Here is a 15,574-nt window from a genome sequence, read left to right as displayed (position 1 = left end):
TAGAGCAATAAAGGATGGAGAGGAAATGTGTTGACTAGTGAGGAGAGTGTGTTGAGAAGGTGGAGGAGTATTTTGAGCAGCTGATGAATGAGGAAAATCACAGAGAGAGAAGGTTGGATGATGTGGAGTTGGTGAAGCAGGATGTAGATAGGATTAGTAAGGAGGAAGTGAGAGCAGCGATTAAGAGGATGAAGAATGGAAAGTCGGTTGGACCAGATGACATACCGGTAGAAGCGTGGAGATGTTTAGGAGAGATGGCAGTGGAGTTTTTAACCAGATTGTTTAACAGGATTCTGGAAGGGGAGAGGATGCCTGAGGAATGGAGAAGGAGTGTGCTGGTACCGATCTTTAAGCATAAGGAGATGTGCAGACCTGCAGTAACTACAGGGGAATTAAGTTGATCAGTCACACCATGAAGTTATGGGAAAGAGTAGTGGAAGCCAGGCTGAGAGAAGAGGTGACCATCTGTGAGCAACAGTATGGTTTCATGCCGAGGAAGAGCACCACAGATGCCTTATTTGCTTTGAGGATGTTGATGGAGAAGTATAGAGAAGGACAGAAGGAATTGCATTGTGTATTTGTGGATTTAGAAAGCGTCGACAGAGTGCCAAGAGAGGAGTTGTGGTATTGTATGAGGAAGTCAGGTGTGTCAGAGAAGTATGTGAGGGTGGTGCAGGACATGTATGAGGACAGTGTGACGGCAGTGAAGTGTGCAGTAGGTACGACAGACTGGTTCAGGGTGAAGGTTGGACTGCATCAAGGATCGGCCCTGAGCCCTTTCCTGTTTGCAGTGGTGATGGACAGGTTGACGGACGAGGTCAGACAGGAGTCTCCCTGGACTATGATGTTTGCAGATGATATTGTGATTTGTGGTGAGAGTAGAGCAGGTTGAGAAGAGCCTGAAGAGGTGGAGATATGCGCTGGAGAGAAGGGGAATGAAAGTCAGTAGGAGTAAGACAGAGTACATGTGTGTGAATGAGAGGGAGGGCAGTGGGTGATGCGGTTGCAGGGAGAAGAGGTGGAGAAGGTGGAGGTTCAGGTACCTGGGGTCAACAGTGCAAAGTAATGGAGAGTGTGTTAGAAGTAAAGAAAAGAGTGCAGGCAGGGTGGAGTGGGTGGAGAAGAGTTGTATGGAGTATGCGATGTTGTATGGATTAGAGACAGTGGCATTGTGTAAAAGACAGGAGGTGGAGCTGGAGGTAGCAGAGCTGAAGATGTTAAGGTTTCTGTTGGGAGTGACGAGGATGGACAAGATTAGAAATGAGTTTATTAGAGGGACAGCACATGTAGGATGTTTTGGTGACAAGGTGAGGGAGGCGAGATTGAGATGGTTTGGACATGTGCAGAGGAGGGACATGAATTATATTGGTAGAAGAATGCTGAGGATGGAGCCACCAGGTAGGAGGAAAAGAGGAAGGCCAAGGAGGAGGTTCATGGTGTGGTGAGGGAAGACATGCAGGTAGTTGGTGTGAAAGAGGCAGATGTAGAGGACAGGGTGGTATGGAGACGGATGATCCGCTGTGGCGACCCCTAATGGGAGCAGCCGAAAGAAGAAGAAGAAGAAAAGTAAAAAGTAGACATCCAAATAATTACTTGAATAAGAGTAAAAAAGTACTTGGTGAAAAAACTACTCAAGTAACTGTTGAGTAACATCTGATTTATTTTTTAACACAAGAGAACAATCAATCAGACAGACAAAAATACAAAATAATCTTTAGCCAAATTATGGCTCATCCAATCAATAAAATGAATTAAAATGAATTAATTACAAAATATCTTCAATTAAAATAATTCAGGTAAATTCAAGTACTTAATAAATAAAATAAATAAAATAATAATAAATAAAAAATAAATACGCACAAGTAACACAAATTTCCAAACCTTTATACTTTTTTACCAGGCAGAACTAGAACGAGGCAGCCCATAAATTCTCATAAACTGTGTGTGTGTGTGTGTGTCTCCAGTGACAGAACAACAGAAGGAAACACACACACACACACTCAGTGATGTCACTATTAAACTTCAACAGTAGCTGGCTCTCAAGGTTCTTGCTGTGAAGCTGTGATCGTTTTGCAGTGAACAGGAGTCCTGCATGACTGAAAAGTCTCTCACAGGCTGCAGATGCAGGAAGACCTGTGTTGACTTTGAGTGACAGATTCTTGATGTGAGGAAAGGTGTGAAGTAGATCAATACCTACAGGGGAAGGACATGAACGGTACCTCTACAGCCCTCCTACTTGTGATTTTCCCAACTTCATGGATGCAAAGTAGTCGTCTTCATCAGAGGGGCTGCTGTTTGTGTTGGTGACATCATCCAAGTCTGTGTCAATGTGATTTCTGATGTAGTCAAGGCCTGTGGGTTAGGGTTAATCATTTTAGGGCAAGATAAATCGTTTTTCGAAAGAATTAAGTCTGCACATTATTCTTACCCTTTTACTGAATAGGCTGTAAAGCTGCAGATGTTTGACATTAAAAGCTACCTGAGCTTCTAACTATATTGACACCCTGTGGTTTGTCACTGATACACTGTAATCCTAAATGACAGCAACATTATACAGATTTATATAGGTCAGTGTCTACTGGTTCACATTTGAATTGATAAACAAGTATATTTACCATTTAAGATGTTCTCCTCTGTGGTCCAGGATGTTCTGAATCTTGTTAGGAGTATTGCTGCTGCAATCAGCTCAGGCTGCTCCAAAACATTTCTGGATCCCTTGCTGCAGGGCGTGAACAAGAGGTGTACAAATTTTGCAAGTTGACTCCAACCTCTTCAGCTTGTCCCGCAACTGGTAAAGTGTTGGCAGCAGGAGGCCCATATGCACAAATGATTCCCCTTGGAGGATATTAAGGGCCATGGCAACAGGCTTTATCACAGCAGCATACTCGACCAAAAACCCCATTTCAGCTTGATTGAACCTATAAAAGATGTAACAATAAAAAAAGTACATATAGCTATTTCTGGTACAATGTCTTTATTATGCATTGTACATGTTAAATACACAAATAAATAAAAATAAATAAATTAGTTTAATTTTTTCATTTACATTCATTGTGATATACCATGCAAAAAAAACTTAGTTACTTGAGACAAGTGGATTCACTCATTAATCAGCAAGGTTTATTTATTTTTATTATTCTTTAAAAACAAAATATACATTTTGTCAACTTACATCTTTATCTTCAATGCTGTGCAGACAATTGCTTGTTCTCCTTGCTCTTGGTGAATGCGCACAATCCTTTCTACAGCGAGGAACAGGGAGCTCCAGTATGTCTGATTGGGTCGGAGAAACTGTAGCTTGCATTCACGTTCCACTGTCTTATGAGCCATGGTTGACCTGCTGGTTTTATTCCAAAGAGCATGACATTTGGCAAAAGCAGACCGAGACAGCCTCTTGTAGGTTTCATTTGCAGCTCCTCCTGCAGCAGTGGCATCAACTGTGGATATAAGATTGAGAAGATGGCACGCACGCTTTTGGTGCCTTGGAAGTTGGTACTCAAGGCCTGTGTTAGCAGACACATTTTGATACTCCACTTCTGACTCACTCTGATCTTCTGTTGCATCATCAAGGGTGGAGTCACTGTCCTCTTGTACATTGGTGGCTTCCTCCTCTTTCTCCTCACCATATAAGCTAAAGGCCTTCAGGAAGTTTGAGCCACTGTCTGTTGTCGTCCTGGTCACTTTTTCCCTGATTTGGTACCCAGAATGTATTTCCTCTAATGCAGCTGCAAGGACATCAAACGTGTGCGAGCCTTTGACAGGTCTACAAGGTGTTGTCTATCCAGTGACAGGTGACACCTAAGTAGCTACATTGAAAAGTAGCAGCAGTCTGTTTTATATATATATATATATATATATATATATATATATATATATATATATATATATATATATATAAAACACACAGGGCTCTCAAGTATAACCAAAAGTTTAGATTGAGATTACATCTGTTAGGGTCAGGGCCACTCAGGTACTTGCAGCAGCGTCCCCTCTGCGCCCCTCAGGTTTTTGGTAACAGTTTAATTTTACATATTGTTTTGTAAACAAACCGTTAATGAGCCCTATTCACTTTTATAGTATTCTTTTTTATAGTGAAAGTCAAGTCTTTCACTATAGTCACTATAGATCATGATCTTCTCCTAGATCGCTTACAGAATTACATCGGCATTCAGGGACAGGCATTAAGCTGGTTTAAATCCTACCTGTCCGATCGTTACCATTTCGTAGATTTAAATGGAGAGCTATCCAGGCTAATGCTAGTGAATTATGGCGTGCCTCAAGGTTCAGCTCTAGGACCCCTGCTCTTCACAATATACATGCTTCCCTTAGGAAATATTATTAGAAAGCATGGAATTAGCTTCCATTGTTATGCTGATAATACCCATCTATATATCTCATCTAAACCAGGCGATACAGCTCAATTAACTCAGATAACTGAGTGTGTTAAGGAAATAAGAGATTGGATGACCCATAACTTTCTACTTTTAAATTCTGATAAGATGGAGATTTTGCTCATCGGCCCAAAAACTCGGCCCAAAAACTCTCTCTCCAGTGTTCTGTATTGCTTAAAGATTTATGATCAAACTCTTGATGTCACCCAAATGAGGATGGGTTCTCCTTTTGAGTCTGGTTCCTCTCAAGGTTTCTTCCTCATAACATCTAAGGAAGTTTTTCCTTGCCACAGTAGCCATGACTTGCTCATCAGGGATAAATGCACACCATTCACCTTGACTGTTGATTTCTGTAAAGCTGCTTTAAGACAATGTCTGTTGTGAAAAGTGCTATATAAATAAACTTGACTTGACTTGACTTAAAAGAAATTTATACAGGGTTGTAACAACATGAGAATGAGTAAATGATGACAGAATTTTCATTTTGAGTTACCTATCCCTTTAGATGTGTGTGTTCGGCACTGCAAGAAACGACACGTCTGATGTCATCTGTTTGTCAGCTCTTGCAGCGCTGAGTAAAGTTTAGCACATAAAAAAAACTCGAAACAGCTGAACTCGACAAAACTGCTCTGTGTATGCCTGCACCTCGTCCATTAATTCAATTGTATATAGCAGGAAAAGTTCTCCCTTACTTCTCAGCGTAAGAAATACAAGGTGTGAGCGTGTGAACTGACTGAAATGCATGTCTCACGGTGAAGACTTGAGAGCTCTGTCATATGTAACCTAAAAGACAAACATGCGCCTATCTATAGCAAAAAATAATAATAATTAGGGAACTTACCGCTACATGTTTCCTCAAGTTAGATTTTGAATGCTGAAATGTCGGTTTGCTTTGGCAGACACAGAAGACACCTCATAATGTAGCTGCTCTCTCGCACTTTTAGTAAGGTAAACATGCTTTCAATATGAGGCCAGGGGTGCGGGATTTCCTCCTTGTTTGTGTCTGCATTGCCAACAGTTGATTCTGACATGTTTGTGTTGCTAACTAACCCATCCTGTCGTTGAGATTGAGTATGGTAACGTGACGAGACTGCACAACTACGTTTGAGTGGTGAAACACAGTCACGTGGTAGAGCCTTAGCGGAAGTTTCTCTCTCTGTCAAAATAAAACATTAAAATTGATGCGTAGAATACCAAAGAGGTAAAAAGAAAAGTAACAAGCTCATTGTAGCCTAATGTAGCGGAGTAAGAGTACAGTTTCTTCTTTACAAATCTACTCAAGTAAAAGTAAAATGTATAGTGATTTAAAACTACTCCTAAAAGTATAATTTTGTCAAAAACTTACTCAAGTAAATGTAATGGAGTAAATGTAACTCGTTACTACCGACCTCTGCTAGTTTTACTGTATTGTGGCAGACAATCTATTGATAATTATACACAAGGAAATAAATTTTGCCAAATGACATTGCAAATTGACTGATCAAACCCATCAGACTTGAAATGTTACTCCGATCCATCAGTGGCAGGTGGTCAAGGCAAGAAAGGCCTGCTGGTCTGCTGGCCTAAACATTATCAGAAGCACTGACCTACATTTACAACCTAAATTCTAATATTTGTTCCATAAAATTGTATTCATTTATTTCCAACAGTTTATTCTCTTTATTTTGAAGCATTTCTCTTGGCTGCCCTGCTTCCGGTACGTGTATGCTCTCCCCTTCAGCCACTGCTCGTAACTTCGGTGTAACTATGGACAATGAACCGTACTTCTTCTTACATGTCGCTAATGTGGCTCGTTCCTGTCGATTTCTTCTCTACAACATCCAAAGGATTCAACCATTTCTGTCCACACAGGCTGCCCAGGTGCTTGTTCACAATCTCTTGTCATTTTAAGACTCTACTACTGCAACTCTCTGCTGGGAGGTCTTCCCCTGTACGCTATTCGACCACTGCAAATGATCCAAAATGCAGCTGCATTACTTGTGTTCAATCTGCCCAAGTTATCCCACACCACCCCACTGCTGCGCTCCCTTCACTGGCTTCCAGTAGCTGCACATATCAGATTCAAAACACTGATGCTTGCCTACAAGGCCAAAAATGGACCAGCACCATCTTACTTCAGAGACCTCATCACATCTTGCATTGCACCACACTGTCTGAGATCCTCCAGCACTCCTCAACTGGTACCACCTTCTCTCGGAAGGTACTTCTCTCACCTTCTTCCCACCTTTTCTCCCTGCAACTGCACCACTCCACTGCCCTCCCTCTCCTTCACACACATGTACATTGTCTTACTCCTACTGACTTTCATTCCCCTTTTTTCCAACATGTACCTCCAGCTCTATAGGCTCTTCTCAACCTGCTCCCTACTCTCACCACAAATCACAATTTCATTTTCAAACATCATAGTCCACGGAGACTCCTGTCTGACCTCATCTGTCAACCTGTCCATCACCACTGCACAGGAAAGGGCTCAGAGCTGATCCTTGATGCAATCCAACCTCCACCTTGAAACAGTCTGTCGTTCCTGCTGCATACTTCACTGCTGTCACACTGTCCTCATACATGGCATGCACCACCCTCACATACTTTTTTGACACACCTGACATCCTAATACAATACCACGACTCCCCTCTCTATTTACCCTGTTATACGCTTTCCCTAAATCCACAAACACGATGCAACTCCTTCTGACCCCCTCTTTACTTCTCCATCAACATTCTTAAAGGAAATAATGCATCTGTGGTGCTCTTCCTTTGCATAAAACCATACTGTTGCTCACAGATGGTCACCTATTCCACTATTTTTTCCCATAACTTCATGGGGTGACTGATCAACTTTATTCCCCTGTAGTTACTGCAGTTCTGCACATCTGCCTTATTCTTAATGATTGGTACCAGCACACTCCTTCACCATTCCTCAGGTATCCTCTCACCTTCCAAAATCTTGTTGAACAACCTGGTTAAAAACACTCCACTGCCATCTCTAAAAATCCCCATGCCTCTACCGGTATGTCATCTGGTCCAAACGACCTTCCATTTTTCGTCCTCTTAATCGCTGCTCTCACTTCCTCATTAATTATCCTATTCACTTCCTGCTTCACCATCTCCACACTTTGAAATCAAAAAGAAAAAACAACATTAAAACAGAGGTATATTACTAAACCTTTTAAAGTGTAACTATTATTGACGTAAAGTTAAACACTTGCTTTATTTATAGTAGAAGATACAAACAAGATGTCAATTCAATTCAATTCATTTTTATTTGTATAGCGCTTTTAACAATGAACATTGTCTCAAAGCAGCTTTACACAGATAATGTGGTGATTAAAAGTAAATATGTTCTTTGTAAGTAAGTTTGTCCCTGATGAGCAACTGAGATGTATGTTTGTGTCATGTGAAGTGGGACGTTCTATTTATTATTTAATTAATAAAAGAATGCTCCCTTTTGGTGTGTGTGTGTCTGTATATGTGTGTGTGTCACTAACAGATGTACTGGGGCCGAGTTCCGAGAGTAAATTGTTTTATGGTCACTGTAGACATCTTCCTCCTCGCCTTCTCCTTCTTCGGCCAACAGTAGCCACCGGGACCCTGTTGGCTAACAATACTTGTGGCGGTTGTTGGTAACCCGGGCCTCGGCCGATCTGGTATGAATTTCTTATTCGTGATCTGCATATTTGATTTGGAACATTTTACGCTGGATGCCCTTCCTAACGCAACCGCCCCTTTATCTGGGCTTGGGACCGGGAATAAGAATGCACTGGCTTGTGCATTCTTAGTGCCCTAATGTTGTCAATTTACCTAATTAGTTGCAAAATATTCCTTCCGCTGTTTAATGCTTACTTTTCCAGCCTTTTGTTGTTTTGGCCATCAAATAAAAAGAATGCCTTATTTTTCCCTTAAGATGGTTTATTTCTTCAATCATTTGAAACATTTTCTATGCACTATTATGTATAATATATCGTTTCATGAGATTTGCAAATTATTGCATTCTGTTTTTATTTACATTTTACCCAGTGTCCCAGTGTTTTTTGTCTCATTGGTTGCCTACAACCTGAACAAAAATATAAATATGTCCATGTGGATTTTTTCATACACTGTGCCCAACATTGCTGTAATGGGCTCTGATTCTGCCAAGACCTTGATTATGGTAAAGTGGTAATAGATTTTTTTTTATTTTATTTTTTTTTTATTAAAGAACATTTTAAAATATATATTTAGTAGTGATTTTCCTTGATGATTTTCAGTGACCCAAATGAAAAGTATGGTTACTACACATTCACTTGTACTAAAGAAGTCAGGCTGTAGGGAAGCAAGCAAAACCCAATCAAGTCCTAAGAAAATACATTCACATGGTCAAAGGTCATGCTTTGTCTGATGCTCCCTGCCTAGTTATCAATCTCAAAGTTCCACTGAGACACCATTTCTCTTATTTTCTTTAATTCCTTCATTCTACCTCACACAAACACACAACACATATACTGTATGCACCTCATACTTTGAATAGAAAGCTCAAATTGAAAAAAGTTAATAAAACCACACACAAAGAAAAAACCCTGAAAGCCTCATTGTTTTTAGTCCTCAATCATGTATTAGGACCCAAACCAAACAATACACAAATTAACTACACAAGTACAGAAGCAAAAGCACACCACCGGCTTTCTCAACAAAGAATTCAACATAAAATGAAGCCCAATGGTTCCCAATTTACCCCCTACCATTTTATTTGTCCATCCCTAGGACACATCTGTCTCTAATAGCTCTGCTTATTTTCACCATCTGCCGTCTTTTAAGATTCCATTAGGACTTTCATCTTCAGACGCAATTTGTTGGAGATACGTACCTTATTTAGACTCACTGGCTGTCCCTTTAGTTGGGGCTTGTGTACTCAGTGCAGGAGTCCAACAAAGGCATTGTGTCCTGTAGCTTTCTAAAAGACCTGGACACCGGATACGGGCCTTTTGGTTTAGTTGAATTGAATTTGCCTTTTGCCTTTACAGCTAGCCTCTTAATTGGCAGATCAAAGGTAAAGAGAGGGTGCTAAGTGCTGAGAAGCCATGCTACCCAGCCTTGTTCTTTGATCAGTATACTACTAGGTTACAAAGCTCATATATAAAATATATATGAGCCATTCTCCAAATTAAAACAGGGGACCATGTCTTTGAGTTTTTATAGCACAAATACAATATATTGTCCAGTTTTATTTACAAGATGCAGTAGTAAATGTATTTTTTTTGTTTGATATTCCCACTCATTAAAAGACCTCGTTAGCTGTCAAGGACTACAGAGCAAGGATATTAATCTTTCCTGAAAGAAACTACATTTAAATTTATTATATGTAGTGGCTTGGGGTCAGACGGTGTCAGATATCGTTTTTTAAATTGTATTTATTCTGATGTTTTTAACGTGTGTGTGTGTGTGTGTGTGTGTGTGTGTGTGTGTGTGTGTGTGTGTGTGTGTGTGTTTGATTTTGTACTATTACACCAAAAGATTGTGCTTTGTGTGCTGCAAAGCAACCTGCAGTGTTTTTTTTTTAATTTACATTGTACATGACAAGGCCAATGTATTTATGTGTGAGTAAATGTACATCTGGTCATCAATATAGATATAGCAAAATAAGACATTATTACAAAAAAAGTTTAACACCTGCATAATGGTCTCATCTGTCAAATCTAAGGGAAAGCTACTAAGTATGACACAGTTAGCAGGACTAACCTGGATCTAACGGCTTCCCTCAGCTGCCCGAGAAAGGTCCATAACGCTATAAAAAAATAATAAAGAGATTCCCAGCATGATCTGAAGTGTTTATTCCTTCCTTATACAGTTTAAAAGAAAATGGAGTTTAGCATTTTGCTACAATTAAGAATACATGTGGATATAATTGGTGGTGCATCTTTGTGTTTTAAGGTCACAGGTTCTGTCTCTGTTCTGATCATGCTTGAGTGCCCTGTCTCACTGAGGCCTGCTTGCCTCTCTGTCCATTATGTTTGATTACCTTGGGGGTATTAGGAAACTGAGGCAAATTCCTTACTAAAGGTAACAAACAGGAAAGTTTAAAAAATAACAAAAATATATAGATAGATTTTTAGGTTTCCCGTTTGAGAAAATGTTTATGATTTAATTAAGAGAAATGCCTGCACAGTTTTAACAAAGTAAATATTTAATATGATCAAACAACTCTTTATATGTTTGCAAGGAATTTTGTCCAAATAGTAGAGTCAGTAGTCAGTGTTTATAGAAAACAAGAATGCATGATGCTCTCCATCAACTCCCCATCTGACTCAAAGATCATTTTCTCTCCAGCTGTATTATTTGTACCTCAAAATTTGCAGAACTAAAGGATATATCACAAAATCAACAAATATATATATATATATATATATATATATATATATATATATATATATATATATATATATATATATATATATATATATATATATATTTGTTGATTTTGTGATATATCCTTAGTTCAGTGTTGAAAGTGTTTTTGCTTATGCATAAATTGCTCTCTCTATCTCTTCTTTCTCTCTCTCTCTCTCTCTCTCTCTCTCTCTCTCTTTTATATTACTCCAATAAAAGTGCTCCCTTTAAAGTTTCACTTAAGTAAAAGTACAAAAGTATTTGCCTTCAAATGTAATTAATTATTCAAGTACAATGATTTATTATGGCTATAATGTGTCATAATATTATCATTTTTTGTATCAAAGACTCTTTCTTAGTCAACCCAATTTATCTGAAAAGATTCTAATGTAGCACAGCAATCTATTAATAGAATGATATTTAAGAGTTAAGCACTGATTGATATCTATTATTATTAATTAATTATCATGGGATCAAAACCTTCTTTTTAACCAATTGAAAAAAAAATCACGCAAGTAAGGACACGGGTGTTGTGGCAATTTAGAATCATGAGTTTCTTCCATCATTTATTATTCTCAAAATGGACACACAACTGTCCACAAATTTAGATATTAATTGATCTGAATATTTAGATATTCATTGATCATTCATCTGAAAGCTCCCTTTCATGTATAAATATCACCCTAAATGCACATAATGCATAATTAAATACGTCTGTGGCAGCGGGGGCGTGGCAGAGCAACAGTTTGTGAATGGAGGGCGAGGCCGGTAGCAGGTAGACACGGGAATGCCTCACCTAAAGGGAATTCTGTCTAATGAGTGTTTTCTCTCTTGCAGTGATCGGAGGGAGCATTTGAGGAGGAGCGTGAGGATGTGTGTGGGTGTGTGCCGGAGAACGAGTGACTAAGGCACTGAGCACAGAGCAAATATATAAAATAAAGAAATCTTTGTTGATTCTGAAACTGTCCTGTTGTGGCGTTCATTTCCTCGACCCATACGCTCTCCCACAATGATCGTTGTGCACAATTTATCAAACTTGAAGAACCAAGAACCATACAACTCCTTGGCTAATTGTAGCCATAAGATGCATTCAACATCTATTTCTGTATGTGTTTCGTTTAAGCTAACACTGGAGCGAAAGAATTCTGATCATTACATCTGATCAAATGCACATTATCAGCTTTTGCTTGCTAATATCATTAACAGCAGCTATGCTATTTCCTCTCCACTGCTTCTCTTTCTCTACCCATCCTACCCATTTCTCTACACCAGCCCTAGTCACGTCCCACCTCATGAAGATTGTGGACCTTTAAAGAAGTAGATGCCGACTCCGCAAACATCCCAAACCATCTAGAGATGTACCAGTGCCAATTGGATCCCACTTCATGTGGAGTTTGGACACTAGACCTCCTTGAGTGTTTAAAGGCTCTGGCATGGAGAAGCTGGTGTTGGTGATGACCTATGAGGATCGCAAATGTTGAGCTATTTTATCAGTTGCTCAGTAGCTCCTAGGTTTATAACCACAAATGACTTTAAAAGACTGTAGAAAGAACATTACTCATAATCTTACATTCAAGTGCTTATGTTAGTTCTCACTCTCCAGTGTTCTGTATTGTTTAAAGATTTATCACACTCTTGATGTCACACAAATGAGGATGGGTTCCCCTTTTGAATCTGGTTCCTCTCAAGGTTTCTTCCTCATAACATCTAAGGGAGTGTTTCCTTGCCAGAGGCTTGCTCATCAGGGATAAATGCACACTATTCACCTTAACTCTTAAAATTCTATAAAGCTGCTTTGAGACAATGCCTGTTGTGAAAAGTGCTATAGAAATAAACTTGACTTGACTTGACTGTGTAACTTGCCTGGGAGCTGACTGCTCTCATTTAGGCCGCATGTCTAGAGGCTAGGCAGAGGGGGGTTGCCCTCAGCAGGTCTGAAAACGCCTGCCAGATTTGTCTCAGTGGGTCCTGCGCACTGTAAAAAGGGGCTACTCGATTCATGAATCATGAATCATGAATCGGGGAGTCATGAATCACGAAGCACACACTTATGAAAAGAGGCCATCGATGTGGTCCCTCTGCTAGTCCGGTACTTCATATTTCCCAAGAAGGATGGGGAGTTGCATACCATTCTGGATCTGCATCAAGATGCTCACCCTCAAGCAGGTCGTGTCAGAACAACTTATATCCAGACATGGTGTGGGTCTCAACCGATACTGTCTCCTGCTTGGATCAATTCTTACAGCCGTCAAGAGAGTGAGAGAAGGCCAGTCACTCACTGTGAAGCAGTTTCAAAGGCTGCTGGGTCTGATAGCAGCCATGTCCAAAGTGGTTCCGCTTGGCTTCCTGCACATGAGACCCCTCCGTTGGTGGCTCAGGGACAGAGGGCAACCTACTCTGCATATAGAACCCGGATTCCTGTCTTAAAAACACCTACAAAGGATGCCTTCTATATTGATGACCAGATGTACATTTACTCACACATAAATACATTGGCCTTGTCATGTACAATGTAAATTAAAAAAAAAACACTGCAGGTTGCTTTGCAGCACACAAAGCACAATCTTTTGGTGTAATAGTACAAAATCAAAACACACACACACACACACACACACACACACACACACACACGTTAAAAACATCAGAATAAATAAAATTTAAAAAACGATATCTGACACCGTCTGACCCCAAGCCACTACATATAATAAATTTAAATGTAGTTTCTTTCAGGAAAGATTAATATCCTTGCTCTGTAGTCCTTGACAGCTAATGAGGTCTTTTAATGAGTGGGAATATCAAACAAAAAAAATACATTTACTACTGCATCTTGTAAATAAAACTGGACAATATATTGTATTTGTGCTATAAAAACTAAAAGACATGGTCCCCTGTTTTAATTTGGAGAATGGCTCATATATATTTCATATTTCATTCATCCAAGCTTTTAATTCTTTGACACACTCAGTTATCCAAGCCAATTAAGCTGTATCGTCTGGTTTCGATGAGAATATAGCTGCGTATCATCAGCATAACAGTGGAAGCTAATCCCATGCCTAATAATAATATTTCCCAAGGGAAGCATGTATATTGTGAAAAGCAGGGGTCCTAGAACTAAACCTTGTGGCACCCTATAATTTACTTGCATTAACCTGGATAGCTCTCCATTTATGTCTACAAAATGGTAACTATCAGACAGGTAGGATTTAAAACAGCTTAATGCCTGTCCCTGAATGCCGAAGTAAGTTTGTAAGCGATCTAGGAGAAGATCATGATCTATAGTGCAGAACTAAGATCTAGTAAAACTAACAGAGTTGTAGCCCTGGTCTGAAGCTAAAAACAGGTCATTAGTGATTTTAAATAGCAGTTTCTAGGCTATGATGGGGCCTAAAACCTGATGTTCTCTTGTAAGTAGGAACATAACTGGGCAGAGACAATCTTTTCTAAAATCTTAGACATAAATGGGAGATTTGAAATGGGTCTGTAATTTGATAGTGTGTTTGGATCCAAAGTAGGTTTCTCAGGTGAGGACCCCCTGGTGGTTGATGTACGGGACCACCGATGTGTTGTCCAAATGGATCAGCACGTGATGACCTCTGAGGTCTGGGAACAAATGCTACAGAGCTGAGAAGCATTGCCAGCATCTCTAAGCATCTCTAAGATGTTAGAGTAGTAGATGGTGTCCTTCCAATAGACGACTCCCCACCACGTGATGACTGGGGACTCCCAGCACGAGGCCTAGAGATAGGAACCCGGGATCTTTCCAAACATCTAAGGCACGTAGGGCTCGCAATGTGACCTTGATCATACGAAGAAGATTCACCTTTCGTGAGAACCCTTGGGTCCTGAGCCACCACTGAAGGGGTCTCATGTGCAGGAGGCCAAGTTGAATCACATTAAAAGCTGCTGCCACATTAAACGCTGCTGCCTAAGGTCAGAGAAGAGCAGTCACTCACTGTCAAGCAGTCTCTGGAACTGCTTGACAGTGAGTGACTGCTCTTCTCTAACCTTCCTGATGGCCATAAAAATGTACGCAATGCGGGCAGGAGAATGCTGCGCGTGCATAGCAGTCAAATCCTATATGATACCTAGATAAGTGGATCTCTGTAATGGAGAAAGCACACTCTTCTTGGCATTCAGCTGAAACCCCAGCTCCTTTAGGTAAGCGAGAACGACATCTCGATTCTGGACTGCTAACTGCTCTGATCGAGCTAATATCAAACAATCGTCGATATAATTTACTGCTAAACATCAATGGGACCCCATTGGACAGAATGAACAGTTTCCGGTACCTAGGTGTTCACATCACACAGGACCTGTCTTGGTCCTGCCACATCAACACCCTGGTGAAGAAGGCCCAGCAGCGTCTGTACCATCTAAGACACTTAGACTTTAAACTACCCTCTCAGGTACTAAGGATCTGTTAAACCATTGAGAGCATCCTGACGGGTAGCATCACTTCCTGATTCGGGAACAGCACCATGCAGGACAGGTGAGCCCTCCAGACGGTGGTGCGGTCAGCTGAATGTACCATCCGTACTGAGCTCCCTGACAGGACATCTACAGCACGCGATGCCGGACCGAAGCCAGGAAGATTGTGAAGGACCTCCCAACATTGGACTATGTTCTCTGTCGGTTTTCCAACCCACCACCTCCCATCGGAAGGTACAAAAATGGTGCCTGCCCTGCCCCAGCCCCTTCAGGGACCTGGTCCTTTAACCCTGCCACTGAATGTGCTTCAGGGCACGGCCAGCTCCAGCAACACGCTGTCGAGGCAGGGGTTGAGACGGCTCCACCCTCTCGTTATGAAGCAGATTTGGGAGAGAT

At 40.5% G+C, this 15,574-nt stretch overlaps 1 protein-coding gene across 1 annotated transcript; it reads right to left on the bottom strand.

Annotated features, from left to right (window-relative positions):
• Nucleotides 1-1,806: 1,806 nt before the first annotated feature.
• Nucleotides 1,807-13,153, bottom strand: LOC124399778. Its single transcript, XM_046870948.1, has 4 exons — nucleotides 13,030-13,153; nucleotides 3,173-3,725; nucleotides 2,616-2,918; nucleotides 1,807-2,352 (listed from the first exon to the last, which is right to left on the bottom strand). Exons 1-3 carry the CDS (start codon nucleotides 13,151-13,153, stop codon nucleotides 2,687-2,689), a joined length of 909 nt encoding a protein of 302 aa, XP_046726904.1. The 3' UTR covers nucleotides 1,807-2,352; nucleotides 2,616-2,686.
• Between the last annotated feature and the right edge of the window lie 2,421 nt (nucleotides 13,154-15,574).

Source organism: Silurus meridionalis, chromosome 17 (genome assembly GCF_014805685.1).
Source record: "Silurus meridionalis isolate SWU-2019-XX chromosome 17, ASM1480568v1, whole genome shotgun sequence".
Classification (NCBI taxonomy): Eukaryota; Metazoa; Chordata; class Actinopteri; order Siluriformes; family Siluridae; genus Silurus; species Silurus meridionalis.
Note: the sequence above shows the minus strand (reverse complement) of the source record. Positions and strands in the feature narration are given on the sequence as shown.